This window comes from Sparus aurata, chromosome 20 (genome assembly GCF_900880675.1).
Source record: "Sparus aurata chromosome 20, fSpaAur1.1, whole genome shotgun sequence".
NCBI classification, from domain to species: domain Eukaryota; kingdom Metazoa; phylum Chordata; class Actinopteri; order Spariformes; family Sparidae; genus Sparus; species Sparus aurata.
In genome coordinates this window covers 10455219-10470911 of record NC_044206.1, presented here as the reverse complement: position 1 = coordinate 10470911, position 15693 = coordinate 10455219, and the positions used below count along the sequence as shown (strand labels likewise).

The 15693-nt window shown below is 42.5% G+C and overlaps 1 protein-coding gene across 2 annotated transcripts; it reads left to right on the top strand.

The window, feature by feature from the left end:
• Nucleotides 1-2359: 2359 nt before the first annotated feature.
• noxo1b (NADPH oxidase organizer 1b) lies at nucleotides 2360-6511 on the top strand. Of its 2 annotated transcripts, none has more exons than XM_030399428.1 (8): nucleotides 2360-2579; nucleotides 2692-2772; nucleotides 3235-3307; nucleotides 3467-3650; nucleotides 3737-3924; nucleotides 4034-4144; nucleotides 4498-4615; nucleotides 5010-6511. In XM_030399428.1, exons 1-8 carry the CDS (start codon nucleotides 2505-2507, stop codon nucleotides 5653-5655), a joined length of 1476 nt encoding a protein of 491 aa, XP_030255288.1. In that variant the 5' UTR covers nucleotides 2360-2504; the 3' UTR covers nucleotides 5656-6511. The 2 variants fall into 2 exon arrangements, with proteins under 2 accessions (XP_030255288.1, XP_030255287.1); XM_030399427.1 differs by having other exon boundaries at nucleotides 4495-4615.
• The last annotated feature ends 9182 nt before the right edge of the window (nucleotides 6512-15693 follow it).

The following is a 15693-nucleotide window of genomic DNA, read 5'->3' as shown; positions in this document are numbered from 1 at the left end:
GAGGTACGTCAGAGAAAAAAATAAGCTGAGTATTTTTTTAAACGGACACGGTTGCTTTTATGAACTTGCTGGGATGAGACCAATGCTGAGACATTGCCCCAAAACAATTATTAATCATGTTAGCCATATTCACCTGAAGCTAATATCTGCAGCCATAAATATTAATAACTGTTACAGCCCAGCTAATCAGCCAAGATCTGAGGAAGCGCTCTCAACTTTGAGAGAGGTGTGTGCAGCAGAGTCAATAATGCCTTATCTTAAAGCTGTGAAAACAATATTATTATAGATTACAGCAAACATGTGAGGCACTGCAGATGGATAAATACTTTTGACTTACGGTTATGCACTCAAGAGATGCGGCTCTCATTTTGCAGGCTTCTGTAGTCTGATTATTGGAAGGACTTCCAGAATAAGCTGGGAATTTGAATAATGAAGAAGAAGCCGTGTGCAAACATACGGATCAACGAGGACGCCGCGCACTAAGATCGCGATGCATCGAGAATCGATTAGCATTGGAGTCATTGACAGCTGAATCGTGATGGCAACAAATGTTCAATATGTATCATCAGTGCGTTATTTGACACTCGTGATCAAAATGAAGCGTGGGCAGAATTGCAGAGGTTTGAAACCAGGTTTCCTCAAATGTGTAACCTCACCTGAGTAACCACCTCTGATAAGATTAATTTTAACTCTACATCCGCGAACCTGCGATAAGATCATAAAAAACACTTCTGTGAGCAGGCTCACTCATGTTGTGGTTGCTCTTTGCTACCTCACCTTGTGTGTGGTATTGTTGTGACTGGCACTATGTCAGATTCTTATTTGTCGTTTCCTGATCTACTGCTACACACCCTGACACCACCCAACCGTCCGGTACTCTTGACAATGGAGCATCAGCACAGACAAATGTTAGGGTGAGAGACACTGCCAATCATCGTCTACCCATCAGGTATAATCACAGACTTGAAATGTCATGAATGCAATCATGCCATAGAGCCCATACATGTTCCGCTGCACATTTATTTACCCCAGTCACTCCTATTTCCATATGTAACCACAATAAACGAGCGAGTGTTTTGGGACACAACAGATGCCCAAAAGAATTCAGAGTCATGGTCCACGTGCTCAATTTGGGAAACCTCGTGCTGCTGTACGCTCAGGTGTTGATGTCTCCTCGGGTGGTATACAGAGCTGGACAGTCCCGACCTTTTACACCACACAGCCGTGTGTGTGTGTGTGTGTGCGTGATAATACGCTGGCACCACTTCAGACAAGGACTCCCCGCCCTGGTCCATCTGATGAGTGGTCGGGATAACCCCCTCCGACTCCGGGCCCTCTCATGCAATCCTCACTTTGAAGAAACACCTGCTTCCCCCCTGAAACACACGCCTACTTGGTCAGCCTCAGCCAACACACAAACACACACACACACCCTCCCCCACACACACACGTACACACACAGCTCTCCACACCAGCTCCTGATAAGGGATATTGCTGCCAGATGACAAGTGTCAAGTGATTGCACGTGCAAAAAAAAAAAAAAGTTTCAATTATGGGAGTTGAGGATGCGTGAGATGCCAGGAAGCGGTTGAGGGAGATGGGAGGGGAGCATCTGATGCTGTCATGAATTCTTGAGAAAAATAACAAAATGTTTGACAAAGAAAATAGCTTGTCAATGTCAACTGGCGCCTGAATTATAATGTTGACAGACATCTTGCAGACAGTAACCCCAGCAACATCAATCACACGCCCATGTGTTTTGGCTAAAAAGCTGAATAGACTGGATACAGAGAAATCAAAAATGAAAGGTGAGCTTACTAATTATCACATTACTTGTATATCGCCTCTATGTGTACAAGAGGTGTTTTTCGTTGTGGATTGAGGAGGGGGGGGTGACGTGCTGGAAAACCAATAGAATCAGTGTGACGGGGGGGGGGGGGGGTTGCTGACAGACCTGAGTGACAGGCTGTCTGAATGAATGCCCTGCGGGCTTCACGCACAGCTACAGTCAGTGCAGTTTCTGCAGTGGCTGCTTGTTGCAGCACAAAACAAGCAGCGGTGTTGTGTGTTTGGCGGACCCTGCCACCTTCCTTGCTCCAGACAGTGATCTGCGGACCTTATTCTCCCTCTGAGAACAGCTTGTGGTTTCTTCTCCAAAACTGCGCAATGCCCCTTTAACAACAGAGTTATTATATTACCTGTGACTGGTGACTGTGAAAGAAGCCTGGCATATGTTATTAGTTTTTTACAACAGCCTTCAGATTGACTCACCCGCCTCACCTGCCGCCGCTGGCCACGCCCTGAATGTGCGCATCCTCTCCTCCAGCCCCGCTCAGGTGGATTTCCCCCTCCAGTCTCCGCCTCCCCTCTTGTTGAACGTATATTAACCGCAGCTGGGCACTCGGTCAGGCAGAGCAGCCGAGGGAATCGAACCGGACACCGAGGAGTCTAAACGCCAGATAGTCCCCCAGCGAGTAGAGACGCACAGAGCAGAGAGGAGCACCATGGCCGCCGAGCAGCGCTTCGTCATCAGTGCCCGCATGATCGGGTCCGTCCACAGGGACACACCGAAACTCAAGGTGAGCCACCGACTCAGGGATCCTTACTGTTTCTATAGTGATTGTCGTTTTTAATCGTTAAATTACATCGCTATACACTGATGTTTCCTTAATGTTTTCTCTCTGTGCGCAGGTGTTCATGATGTCTGTGTTATGGTCTGACGAGGCTGAGGTGATTGTCTACAGATCCTTCCAGGAGTTCAAGAAGTTTCATGTAAGTAACAAACACCTTCCTTCACTCAGGGCGCTGTTGAAGCTGTGGGAACGTTAAAGGTGCACTGTGTAGGTCTGAGGATGACATTTTAACCAGAGGAGAAAGATCTTCATCGACTGATGAATAAAATGCTAAAGAAACAGAATCTCTTTGTCTCCATGTCTGAATTAAACAAACTGACCTTAAAGGAAAAGACAATTTGATACTTTTTAAATTTTGTTTATATGTGGCGGACCCTGCCACGTTTCCAGCTTCAAACAGTGTTCTGGGGACCTTGTTTTCCTCTGAGGGCGGCTTGTTTATTCAGTTATGGAAATAAAAAACACATTTTAATTCATTAATACTGTAAATATTACATTTCTGAGTTTGAATATCGTATTAAAAAGTACAAAGTGCTCCTTTTGATATTAAAAAAGTACATAGATATAAGAAATAATGTTGTTTTTTTTTTTTATCAAACAGAGGCAGCTGAAAAAGAGATTCCCTCTTCAGAACATGCTGCGGAAAAAAGACCGAATGATCCCCAAATTCAGTGGTAAGATTATTTCGACTATGTGTTACATCTGATTGATTGAAATCCTCTCCAATAAGCAGCTCTGGCATGGATTTGACTCTTGACTTTGCACACAGAGTTCTTCTGTTCACCTTCTTTTCTGCAAATTAATCTTGAAGCCGTTTCCTCTCCTCCGTCCAGGGGAAGCCAATAGGAGCAGCCGCCAGCAGAAAGAATCCAAGCGATCCGTCCAGCGCATGAAGTTCCTGGAGAGCTACTGCGACAAACTGCTTAAGTGCGACGCGGCTGTGACCCAGAGCCCCGAGGTCAGGCAGTTCTTCATGCCCAAAGACCACGACCTGCAGCCAGACTTCACCAAGAACAGGTGGGTTTGTCACGTCAGTGTTGGGTTTGAATTATTATGTGAATCTTGTAGAAGTTCTGTTCTCAACGGCACATCTCTGTCATCAGCATCATGATCCTGCTGTCCGACGACTCCTCCGGCGGAGGAGGGGGCAATGTGGCGGGCAGCGTCACCCACCCGTTTGTCACCCAGACGTACCGCTGCGTGGCAGCCTATGAGACGAAGGATACCAAGAATCGCCCGTTCAAGACGGCTGTGGACGAGAAGCTGGACGTCCTGATCAAAGACCCTGCAGGTCAGTGCTGTCGCTTTTCATGCAGCGTTGCATCTCGACGCGTGCAAAAACCTCTTCACACTCTTTGCTGTGATGCTGAAAGTGTTATGTTTTTGTTCCCCCTCTGCAGGTTGGTGGCTGGTGGAGAACGAGGATAAGCGTCTGGCTTGGTTCCCTGCTCCCTACCTGGAGTTATGGGAGGGAGAGGAAGACGATGATGATGCTGGATTCCAGCTTGGAGGTGCGATATTTACACCTACACATTGTCAAACAGAAATATCTAATTTAAGCTTGATTACTTCGCTGTACTTTAATAAACCTGGCATCAGTGTGAGCGTTGACATTAATTGGTTTCGACTGTACACATCAGCGCATGCCAAATGCACATATTGAACATATCATGGAGCCCAGTTACTACAAACAACCAACACTGGGGAGCGCTCTTTAACTATAGGAAGTTAACATGCGTCCATCCCTTTCAGCCAGAGAGAAAATATGTGTTTTTGTTCTCATTTGTCACGTTTCATGAGAGATGGTATCTATGCGGCGGTGCCTGCTTCCTCATTTGAGCTTGTTTTTTTCTTGTGACAGCAGGTGCCCTGTACTGTGCGGCGAGGAGTTACTCGGCCAAGAAGAATGACGAGGTGTCTGTGCCCATTGGCTCTGTGGTCGAGGTGCTGAGGAAGTCTGACAACGGCTGGTGGCTCATCAGGTATCCCGATCCTCACTGTCTGCGCTGCGAACAATAGACAATAGGGAAAGAAGGAACGTGTTGTGAGGCGTTCAGCAGTGCCCCACCAGTGTCTTTACACGTAAACACTAAACAAATATTGTTGGAAGTTAATCTCGTTAAAGTGGCAGTATGTAGTTTAGGAGAAGAAATTCAAACCCAGAAATTTTTTAAATACTGAGTAAACAAGCTGCTCCCCAGAACACTGTTTAAAGCTAGAAAGGTGGCAGGGTCCGCCACATATAAACAAAGTAAAGCAGTTTAATATTGCATCGTCTTTTAAAGTCAGTTTGCTTATTCAGTTTGAGTCAGAGAAAAAGGGGAAATATGATTAACGGGTTGAAATAACTTCTTTTCCTTGCATTTCTCTCTTCAGGTTCAATAACAAGGGAGGTTACATCCCCTCCATGTACCTGCAACCGTACAACAACCCTCGTGCCGGCCTCTTCAGCCTGCAGAGAAAGCTGCATAGCTCCACTCTGAACCTGGCAACCGGCGCTGAACTTCGGGCCTCCCGGTCAGCCAGCATCAGCGAAGAAAACAGCCCACAGATGGAACCTGCAGGTCCGTCCAGAGGCGTGCCCGGGCGTCTCCACAAGGCCCGATCCCTGGATGTCCTCTCCGAGACCAGGTCGCAAACACAGATCGAGGGCGACCCATCGACGTCAGACGGCCGCACACGCAGCATGAGCAACACGAGCAGCGAGGGAAGCTTCTCCAGCCTCTCCTCAGATAGCGAGTCGACCTCGAGTCTGAAAGAGGAAGCGAGGCCTAACGTCGGCGGGAGTGGGCGCAGCACCCCTGCTGACAGCCTCCCAGAGCGCCGCAGCTCCAGCGCCAGTTCAGAGAGCTCTGGGTCCATCACGTCCAAAGGCAGCGAGACGGCCTCAAACGCTCCCCGGGTGCCACCCAGACCCAAAACCGAGGAGATCCTGAATCGCTGCACCACCATGACCCGGAAGGCGGCTCTGGCCACCAAGACCCGGCTTCAGGCTCAGCCAGAGTCCGTCCACAGCCGCTAGGGCATGACACCATAGCACTTTAAGTTATATTTCTGAGCACACTGTCTTTAATTGCAGTCTTTTTGATTTATCATGTATTCATGTAAAATATTTAACCTCTTCAACCCCACAGATCTTTCCACGGGTCTGCCAGTCAAATGCATTTTGTGCAGCATTGTATATACAAGGTAGATGAGGACGATGCCTATACATTTTTTCCATATGATCAAATGGAACACGGCATCTTAGGTATGAATATTTCACTCGGTGTAGGAATAATGTAGCTTCAGTGAAGCGTTAAAAAGAGGCAGAAGAAAATGCCTAGGTCACATTTTCACTCATTCGTAAAAAATGCTTCTTTTCTAGTTTTGAAGGGGAAATTTTAGCGGATTTTAGGAGTTGAAGAGGTTAAATATTTACAACTGTGTTGTATTGATCTATCATTTTCTCCTTATCTAAGTTCGTAATACAAATCAATGCACAGCTGTTCCGACCTGTCGATGAAAGATGAAAAAGATCATATCACCGCTAAAATATGATACATCACTTGTAATGGTACTTTGGCTTTTAAATGTGTTACATTTAACCAGATTTGATATATATATATATATATATATTACTGTGTGTAAATAGCTTCTACTGATTTAAATTCGTAGAGCTAAATTGTAGCATTCCAATCCGATGGCAGTGGTTAAACAAGCATCTTGTTGTTTTATGTTTACATTCTTCTTTCTTTTTTCCCCTTGTGGTTTCAATATGTTGTTGGACCTTCATGTACAGTACATACTTCATTATAACCTGTAACAGCTCATGCGTTCATGTGTACGAGTTCATGTGTAAGTTTAAGTAAACAGGTCAATAAAATTTAAAAAGAGAAGAAACAAGATGTCGCTCATCCATGACTTTTTAATGAATGTAGAAGAGAGGAGCGGGTTTCGCATTTGGGTTTAACTTTTAAGGTCTTTCTACGTAAAATATTCCTGCCAGACGGAGAGACAGTAGCACCATGTAGAGTTTTTACAAATGTCTGAATTTAAAAAAATGCAATTCTGATCATATCAGAGATTCTTCTGGCAACAGGTTAATGCTGTCTGAAGCATCAGCTACAGGCATTGATGGAATGTAACTAAATCCAAGCGCTGCACTTACAGTTTTGAGGTACTTCACTTGAGTATCTTTTCTGCTCATGGTAGTGGTGCATTTTAATTCATTCATTTTATTTCACTTAGATAAAAGAACACTGATTTCAAACGAGCCTGAGAAAAATCTGAAAAATGCTGAATACTGGATCCAATAGTTACAATATGCACTACATGTAAATATGATTAAGATTGGCTTTATTTATCCCACAACAGGGAAATTTACTCGTATCGTACTTTTATTTACCCTTTGGATACTTGAGTGCATTCACAAACAGAAAATTACTGCTGAGACTTAAGTATATTCAATGTCAAATACTTTAGGACTGAAGTCTTATTTGGACACAATATGTGTACTCTGACTCAGGTATGACTCTTGGGTACTTTTCACAACACTGGCCACAGGTGATGTTTTCTACCCGTCTGGCCACATTTTGCCCCATAGAGCCAAAACTAATAAAATAAAATTGATAAAAATATGTTTGTATAATACTTTTATTTATATAGAAAATTCATCAAGTATTGTATGATAAAGATAGCATACAAATGAGGATAAAATGATTTAAGTAATTACAAAAAATACCACCAGTTAATGTGGGATCTGGCCAGCAAAGGCCTCGAGCAGTAAAATCATAAACTCAATGCTGAAACTGACCGGTAACCAGTCAAAGAATTGTGAGATATGATAGTTTCTCTTGGAATGCCTGCCTGGCAGCAGTGTTTTCAGATGGTCGATTAAGGCAGTGTGGTCCAAAGGTTGAAAGGTGCTTCACAAATGCAACAAACATTAAAAACAACTTCAAATAACACAAGCGCCGATAAAATCAATGCAGCGAGAGATCAAATGGACTAGGTACATAAAAGAGACACCCTGATAAAAGTAATTGTTCAAAAGATCTGGCATGCTGGTGAATCATTTGCCATCTATAACCTAAAAGGAAATGTTGGATTCAACTCTCCTAGGATGTGTTTTTCTAACTAATTCACTTGACAGCGTAAACAAGACTCAAACAGTTACAGCAGCTCCTCAGAAATGCAATTTTGCCTTCTGTACAGAAAGTACATTTCTCTGATAAAAGAGACAACAAACTGGCGGTGTGTTTGATGTGTTTGCCCGTAGGTGCACATGCCTTGTTAGTGCAGAATCTGAATGGAGAATGTTTCTGCTGTCATTTGCAAAACATCCATCCTGTGGTTTGCTGTCAGTTACAGTCACTGCTAGAGTCGCTGCCATCAATCAAATACCTGTCGAAAAGGCGGCCGACGAACATATTTTTGCTCAGACAGATGTCTCAAATTACCAAAGATATAAAGTAGCCTTTCTCAACAGGAAGACATTCTGTCTGCTTTTTTTTAGGGCATTTACACTCAGTTCATCACGACTTTCAAATAAACAACGAGGCTAGCTGTGAAGAGGGAAGTCACCTGTTTAAAGCCCTGTGAGGTGATCATGATGTTGGAGGCTAAGGTAATGCTACTGTCAAGTCAACTCCAAGTAGCAGTTAGCATCCTAGCATACAGCTTGTTAATGGTATTTAATGTTGCTGTGATCATTGTTTTTAAAGGTGCAATATGTAAGAATTTTAATGGAAAACATTCAAAAAATTACTTAAATTGTCCACATACCGTAAATTACCAAATAATAGCCGGGTCCCCTTTAAACACCGGGTGCAGGTGTATATTTTCATAAATAACCGCCAGTTCCAAATAAACACCGAGTCTAGTGGATGCTGGAGAACACATGCTTAAAGTAATAAAACATATAGAATTAATTATAGGAATAGTACATGTTTATAGAAGTCCAAATAGATAGATAATGGTTGATAAATTAAATTATGTTTTACAGGACATTTGTTATAAAGTATGTATATTTGTTTGTTTGTGTATGTATATACATTACATATTTATTCACTTATGTATTCATAGGTAATGATTCAATAAGGAAGCCTATGCTGAATTATTAGCTGAAGAATAATGGAGAGGGGGTGATCAATCAATCAATCAATCAATCAAGCAGTCATCTCGTTTGCTGAGATAGCCTAACCACAGAGTTCCATGGGAAACAAGGTCTAACCTATTTTTTACCATTCAAGTTACATCATATTGAAGTAAACATAATTATAGATACTAGTGCAGGAAGTGTAGTGCCGTATCCCGTACACTGCACGTAGCCTACAGCACATTGCAAACGTTCGGTGAGTTCAGGTGAGTTCAGGCGTGGCAACCAAACCACAAACATGAGCAACACGCTTTTTTTTTTTTTTACGATTGAAATTGATTGAGGTCACTGCGTCAAGTTCAGTTCAACCGGAGAAGCAAAGAAAGTCATGATAGGTTTATAGTGAATAGAGACCACTGGACAATTTGTCCACTGGGAGAGCAACCTAGACTCAACTTTATTAATAATCTACCATGGGGTCATCCAAGAGGGCAGTCACTACTAGTGCTTCTATGCATCATTCTAGATGGTGTGATATGATGAACAGTTAGGCATCTGATGTCGTGCAGGCCTCAGCAATATCTGACCTGATTCATATTTTTTTATCAGAATATGAGAACGTTATTGTGGATATTAGTTTTATATTAATTGGATTGATAGTGCCTTGCAAGACTGATGGATTTGTAAGATCCGTCTCACCAGGCTTCGAGCCATGCCCTTGATGCAGAGCCAGGGTGGTTCAACCAATCAGTGGTGAGAAGAAAAAAAACATTGTTTTTCTTTTCTTTCTTTCTTCATTTGTAAACTCTTGGGAAGAGGTTAGCATAGATGCTACTATAGCCTTGATTGTATCAGAGTTAAAGCACCACTCCCATCTTCCCTAAATAACCCATTTGTAGGATTTTAATCAGTTAGAGCATGTGCAAAATGGACCTTACATTATTGAAATCACTACCTGTTTCAAGTAGAGTTTGTGAAGTCTACATGTCCAGTGCTGTCGCTGAAATAGTTACGTATCTGATGCTTCAGTGAACCAGGGAGATTCCCACGGAGAGAAGTCAATGTTCGGCCCACTCACCACTCTGCTATTCCTCACTTTCTTCCTTCTTTGGAAAACTTAGTCATGATGGACATGCTGCAAGACCAGTGAACTCGAAAGAACCCTGCGTTCGCTGCTTCCAGTGTAATCATCAGGAAGAGAGCGCATTAAGCACGTCTTAAAGCCCTCTTTGCACTTTCTAGCTGGGAGGCTGTAGTTTTGGGTTTGTGCTGGACCGTGTGTGCTACTATCACAGAACATTCACACCAATCAGTGTTGACGGGCGAGAACAAGGGTGTTTTTGTGCATTTATTGTGTTGAAGCTTCATTGTTGGTTACCATCAAAAACATTTGGGGGGGGGGGGGGGGGTTAGGCAGCATATCCTTGTGGCGTTTGATAAGAATCTCCTTTTTTCAGCCGTGATTAAAAGGCAGTGAGTGAGACTTGGTGTAACTGAGGTAATAAAAACGACAATCATGATCCCCAGAGGAGGAATCCTACTGACTTGAACTCCCTGACTTTTTACCAAGTGCCACCAGCAGGTCTTCTATAACTCTTCATGTGCTGCATTTTGATGATGCAAGATGAACGGACGCAAAAGTGTTTTGACAGTTCCTGGGGAGTACTACTTCATACAGTATGTGAAAAAGTAGTATGAAGCCTTTCCTGGCTCCAGAGGAAGCTGCATGTAATCTGATAATTTGTCTCCAGGGATGTCACCCAGTGGCAAGACCCAAGTTGCATTGTGGGTAATGTAGGCACCAGGGCTTAAAAAAGAAGGAATAAAAAGGTGATATCTCTGGCTCTAATGTCTCGATTTTCGAACTGTCCATAATAAGTCCACCAGTGTTATAAGAGAGCAATGTGTCCACATTACCCACAATGCAATTTAACTGCAGAGTGACATCACTGGATGCAATTTATCAGATCATACACAGATTCTTCTAGAGCCTCAAAAGGTTTTATACTACTTTTTGTACATGTGCAGTAGTAGACTACTCCCCAAGACCTGTACACACACCTCAGTGTGGTCAAAGGTGCAGACACCCTTTTATTGGCCCAAGGAAAGCCATTGGCGTTTTTCCCGTAATCAGCTCCTACACACCTGGAAGGGGAGAGTTCGTGAAGAGGTTTTTTTTTTTTTCTTTTCATTTCTTTCCTGAGAGGCAGGTATCAGAAAAAAGTCGTATGGGAAACACGACGTCATCAAAGGCATTTCTGAGATTTCGAAAGTCAAACAAAAAAAGCCCAGTTGAAATGTGAGCCCTGTTATCCTTATTCAGGGTTTCTATACTTGTGCAATGTTGGATTAAGCCGCAGTAGACACACGTGCGTGATTACCCGGTGTACTGTGGGACATGATTATTGACAAAGGTTACAGTTACAGTGTGGCCAAATCAAAGAACCGTGCGCGCTTATCAAAAAATTTGTCGCTGATATTATTCCAATCTGCCACATAACAAACTAAAACTGAATTATGCAAATTGTAACCACAGTGTTGCAGTTTAGTTTTAGTTTTGACGTTACAACCTTACTTGAAATCTAGTCATGCAGCTAAATCGTATATTTTATTTATATATACATATATAAATCATCATTGGCCTGACGTGCAGTCAAAGGATATAATTCCGTTTTATTTGTCTTACAAATAGTCACCAAATCTTCAGTTTACTTTACGAGAAGCTGTGGAGAGAAGGTTTATTGTGTTTACAGACAGAGTCGAGGAAGCCTGAGGTGAATTATTAGTCAGAAACGTGCTGCTGATGGTAAAAGATGCCTCAGGGTTCAAACAGTATTTTATAATCATCAGACAAGTTTTATGACATAACCACTCTGTGAGGTTTGGATTTACAGTAAGCAGGGATGTTCAGGAAGTAGCAGGAAAAGTGACTGAGGTGTGTCTGTCACTACGAGGTGGGAAAGGAGCAGAACTTTTCTTGCTAATCTATTTTTTTTTTCAAATGTGGGACAATAGAACAATAAAACATTTTGATGGGAAAGACTGTGTGCAAATTCCTTCATTGAGTAAAGACACAAAAGAGCTGAGAAGGTAAAGAGCTCTGCAACTCACGCGCAGTCAACCATTTATTTGCAGATGAAGAGATTATTAACCAGGAACATGTTTGACGTGACTCCCTGAGGGAGTCAGATCTGTTTTTGAATAGTGACAATAGTGCGGCTAATTATAGTATGAGATAACTTTAATTAGAGTGTAAGGAGACTTTTTTCCATGATCACTCACCTTGCATGACATAACATGAAATACATAGCACTACACATTAGACAAGTTCAGTGTGATTTTATCATGAACTCAAAGTCAAAAGTCTAGTTTAGAGTTAAGACAGTGAAATTATTTCAATAAAAACAAAACAAAAAAAACAACAAATATGGACACTTCCACAAAGCATCAGTATTTGACAAGCTGGTGATGAGACAAAAAAAAAAATTGTTCTTCTTACGAGCTGGATCTTGGCTTGTGTTGCAGGAAAAGCATTGTGGTTTGAAATGACAAAAACAACGGCTGTGTTCTACTCCAGTGTCCCACTCTCAAAGTCAAAACCAAACCAGAACTTCACATTTCAAGATAAATCTAATTCAGAATCCATTTTCTCAATAGTGGGTGGATACTGCTTTAGATTTGAGCTGAAATGTTTACGGTGGCATTTACTGTCATATGGGATGACTTTTTACAACTGTACTTGGTGTAAAAAAATGGACAGAATATGTTTTTATCAATTAATACTAACGATTCCCCCCCCCACACACATTTCCAAATGCTTCCTGTCCATGGATTCATGTAAGGTCGCATGAATGATGCATGTGGATAATTATTAAGATTGCACTTGCTCTGAGACATGTTCAAAACACCCAACAGATGTCTTACCTTTCCTGTTTAGCGACATGTAGCACATATCACATTCAGTACATGTTGAACACGTCGTATTGTGTCACGTAGTCAGAAACTGGCAGAAACAGAAGCAGCTCTGGCAAAATGGTAAGCTATAGCCCAGATATAGGAACGTGCTTGATAAACGATAGGCCAAATATTATGTATTAAGTAGACTATATTTCACGATACTATATAAGGCAAGGAGAAGCAGTTTTATTTTATTACAAGCAAGAATGTGGTACGTTCACCTTCACGTGTTCAAGTCAGGCTAATATGACTCCTCAGCGGTCTAATTGAGACACATCGAGCAGGGATCCTCCAAAGTGACTGTCTCTCTGACAGTGATGGTGTTATGGCCCCTGGCTGGTGGATGGCCCGGAGCCCGACCTCTCCCACCTGTAGCCTGGGGGTTGGGTGGTCGGTGATGGGGGTGAATTCTGGGTCATCAGCGAGGCTCAGAGTACATGAGCCGGTGGCTGTCAGCCCCTCACTCTCTGTCTGGTTAGCCCTGCAGCTCTGTCTTTTGGTCGTCTTGACATTTGTGTTGCGCTCGTAAAATGACTTTTGTGGCTTCACACATAATCCCTTGCGTGTGCTCTCTCTTCGTCACAACCCTGAGCCCTGAGGAACGTCATGAGTATTTGAATTTTGACTTACATTTTACCTTCCACTCTACATTTTGGAGGCAAACGTTGAACTTTTCTATCTGTTACATTTATGTAACGTTCCATTGCAGGTCAGATCAGCAGCTATCTTATTTATTCATCAGGCGGATTCAAACAAGAAGGAAAAACACTGATTTTGAAAACATGAATATTGGGTACGACTGAGAGCAGTGCTGTTCCCCCATCACTTCCCTTGGAGATGCGTTAAGGAGAGGAACAATTACAGCAGACAGTTGTGCTGTTACTTTACATATAGGACCTGGGTTAAGATTTGAAGAAGAAATACCTGAACAGATCCTTCAAGGAGGAGCACAAGATAGGAAGAAAGACACGCTGCTGGCAGGTAGAAGGTGTGCCTTTAGTATGATGCTGAATGGTGATCAGGTGCTGCCCCCTATTGCCTGCTTGTAGTCCATACGTCCCTTCTTATATGACTTTATATCCCACTATACGACCCCATGGAGGACCACACAGAATGGCTTTTTCATAGACTTCTTTTTTATTCAAACGGCATTATGCTCAATCGAGATTAAAAAAAAGGTTGAAACCACTTAAAATGCATTTTCAAGCATCATACGGTTTCCATATAAGACATCTTACCATATTACACACCCCACTATCCTCCTAGATTGTTGACGGTCAGTCAGTTCACCCAAAAATGTATCTTCAGTCATTATCTACTCACGCCCACGCAATTGGAAAGTCGGGGGACGTTTTGAAGTCCCCAAAACATTTTCCGGGGCGCCACAAGAAAAGCAGCAGTGAAGCATTCTCCTTAACAACTGAGGCCGATAAAATCTAAAATAAAATATACATACCTAACCCTAACCCTAAGCCTCACCGAGATTCCAAGTTGATCTGAAAAGACGTTATTTAGCCGAGAACTTAAATCTAGCTGCTAAGCTAAAAGTGTTTGCATGCACCTCATCTGGAGTGGGTGCACAGCCTCAACCGATCTCTCTTTAAATCGATTTTGGATCACGAGGCTTCCAAAGTGTTGGATTACAATGGAAGATCTGCGTGGAGCAACTTCATTTTTTATTTTTATTTTTCAGTTTCTTTACGTTTGCAAACAAGTCCCTACCTCCTTTAGTTATTCAGGAGTTCAGTGAAGTGGTGTTTTGCTGTGAAGATCCAGAAATGTTTATGGACTACAAAATGTAAACCCACTTTCCATCGACATGAGGGTGAGGAGATAATGACTGAAATTTTCATTTTTGGGTGAACGTATCCTTTAACAACTTTTGTGTAAAGACCACTAAGGTCTTTAGGAAACGGAGGAACGTTTCCTACTCTTGAATCTTGAGCATAAAAGCCAGATCCCTCCGGGGTTTTTCTCCAGTTCCACATCCAAGGCACTGCTGAGATGTCGACCTTGCAGCTGGCTTTTCTCGCTCGCAGAACAAATGCAGTGAATAAGTTGTTCATATTATAAATGGCTTCATAATGTCGACTGTTTCCGCTGAGAAATAATTGCATTCACTGCAGCGATGAATTTGAATCTCATAACAGTTTCAAACACAGTCCTGGGGCCTGTCTAATGACCCATACTGCAAATAACTCAACAGCATCCCGCAGAGTGACATGTGCGCACACACACACACACACACACACACACACACACACACACACACACCCTCCCACGCATTATCACACTTCTTTCCCATGTGATTTCATTTTATGCATCAGGACTTCTTCTCTGCTTTAGAATTTTTGCTCAGGCCGCCTGTTTTTTTTTTTCCACCACACTCTGTTGTTGTTTTGTCACACACTCCATCTGAATCTCCACCGTCGATCGAGTCCTTTGTGTCATCGTTTTTTTTTATTCATCAACATTCATCTCCATGCTGAATTTTATCCCAACCGGCCAAACCTTATCAAAAAACTCTCTCACAGCTAAACAGTTTCTCTTCATTTTTTTTCCATTTCAGAGATATGCATTTGGAAAACAAAATTCAGTTAAATGAGTCATGTTTTCTGAAGCATCGGACCGTCAAAGCACGAAGAAGCCCCCCCCCCCCCCGACTTACAGATCATCATATCCCTCCTGTTAAATGAGGCTAGCAGATGATGGATGACAGTCATTTGAAATCTACTCTAAATTTGTCAGTTCATAACCATAAATGATATTCATGTTATTTAGGTTAAGTGACTGTGAGCCATGTTGTTCATCTATTCGTCCTAACCAAACCAGAAAAATTACTTTATGTGCATCGCAGTGCTTTTGCAGTGAAAGCAGGGACGTATGCCCTCATATCAGCCTGTAGGGGGCACCACTTCTCCTTGTGTTTCTCTTATTAGTTAGCAAAAATGTCTCTTTCTGTAGGAATCGTCTCTGCGATGTAGTCAGACACTTAGAATATACGACGTCAGCCTGCGAGTGGCA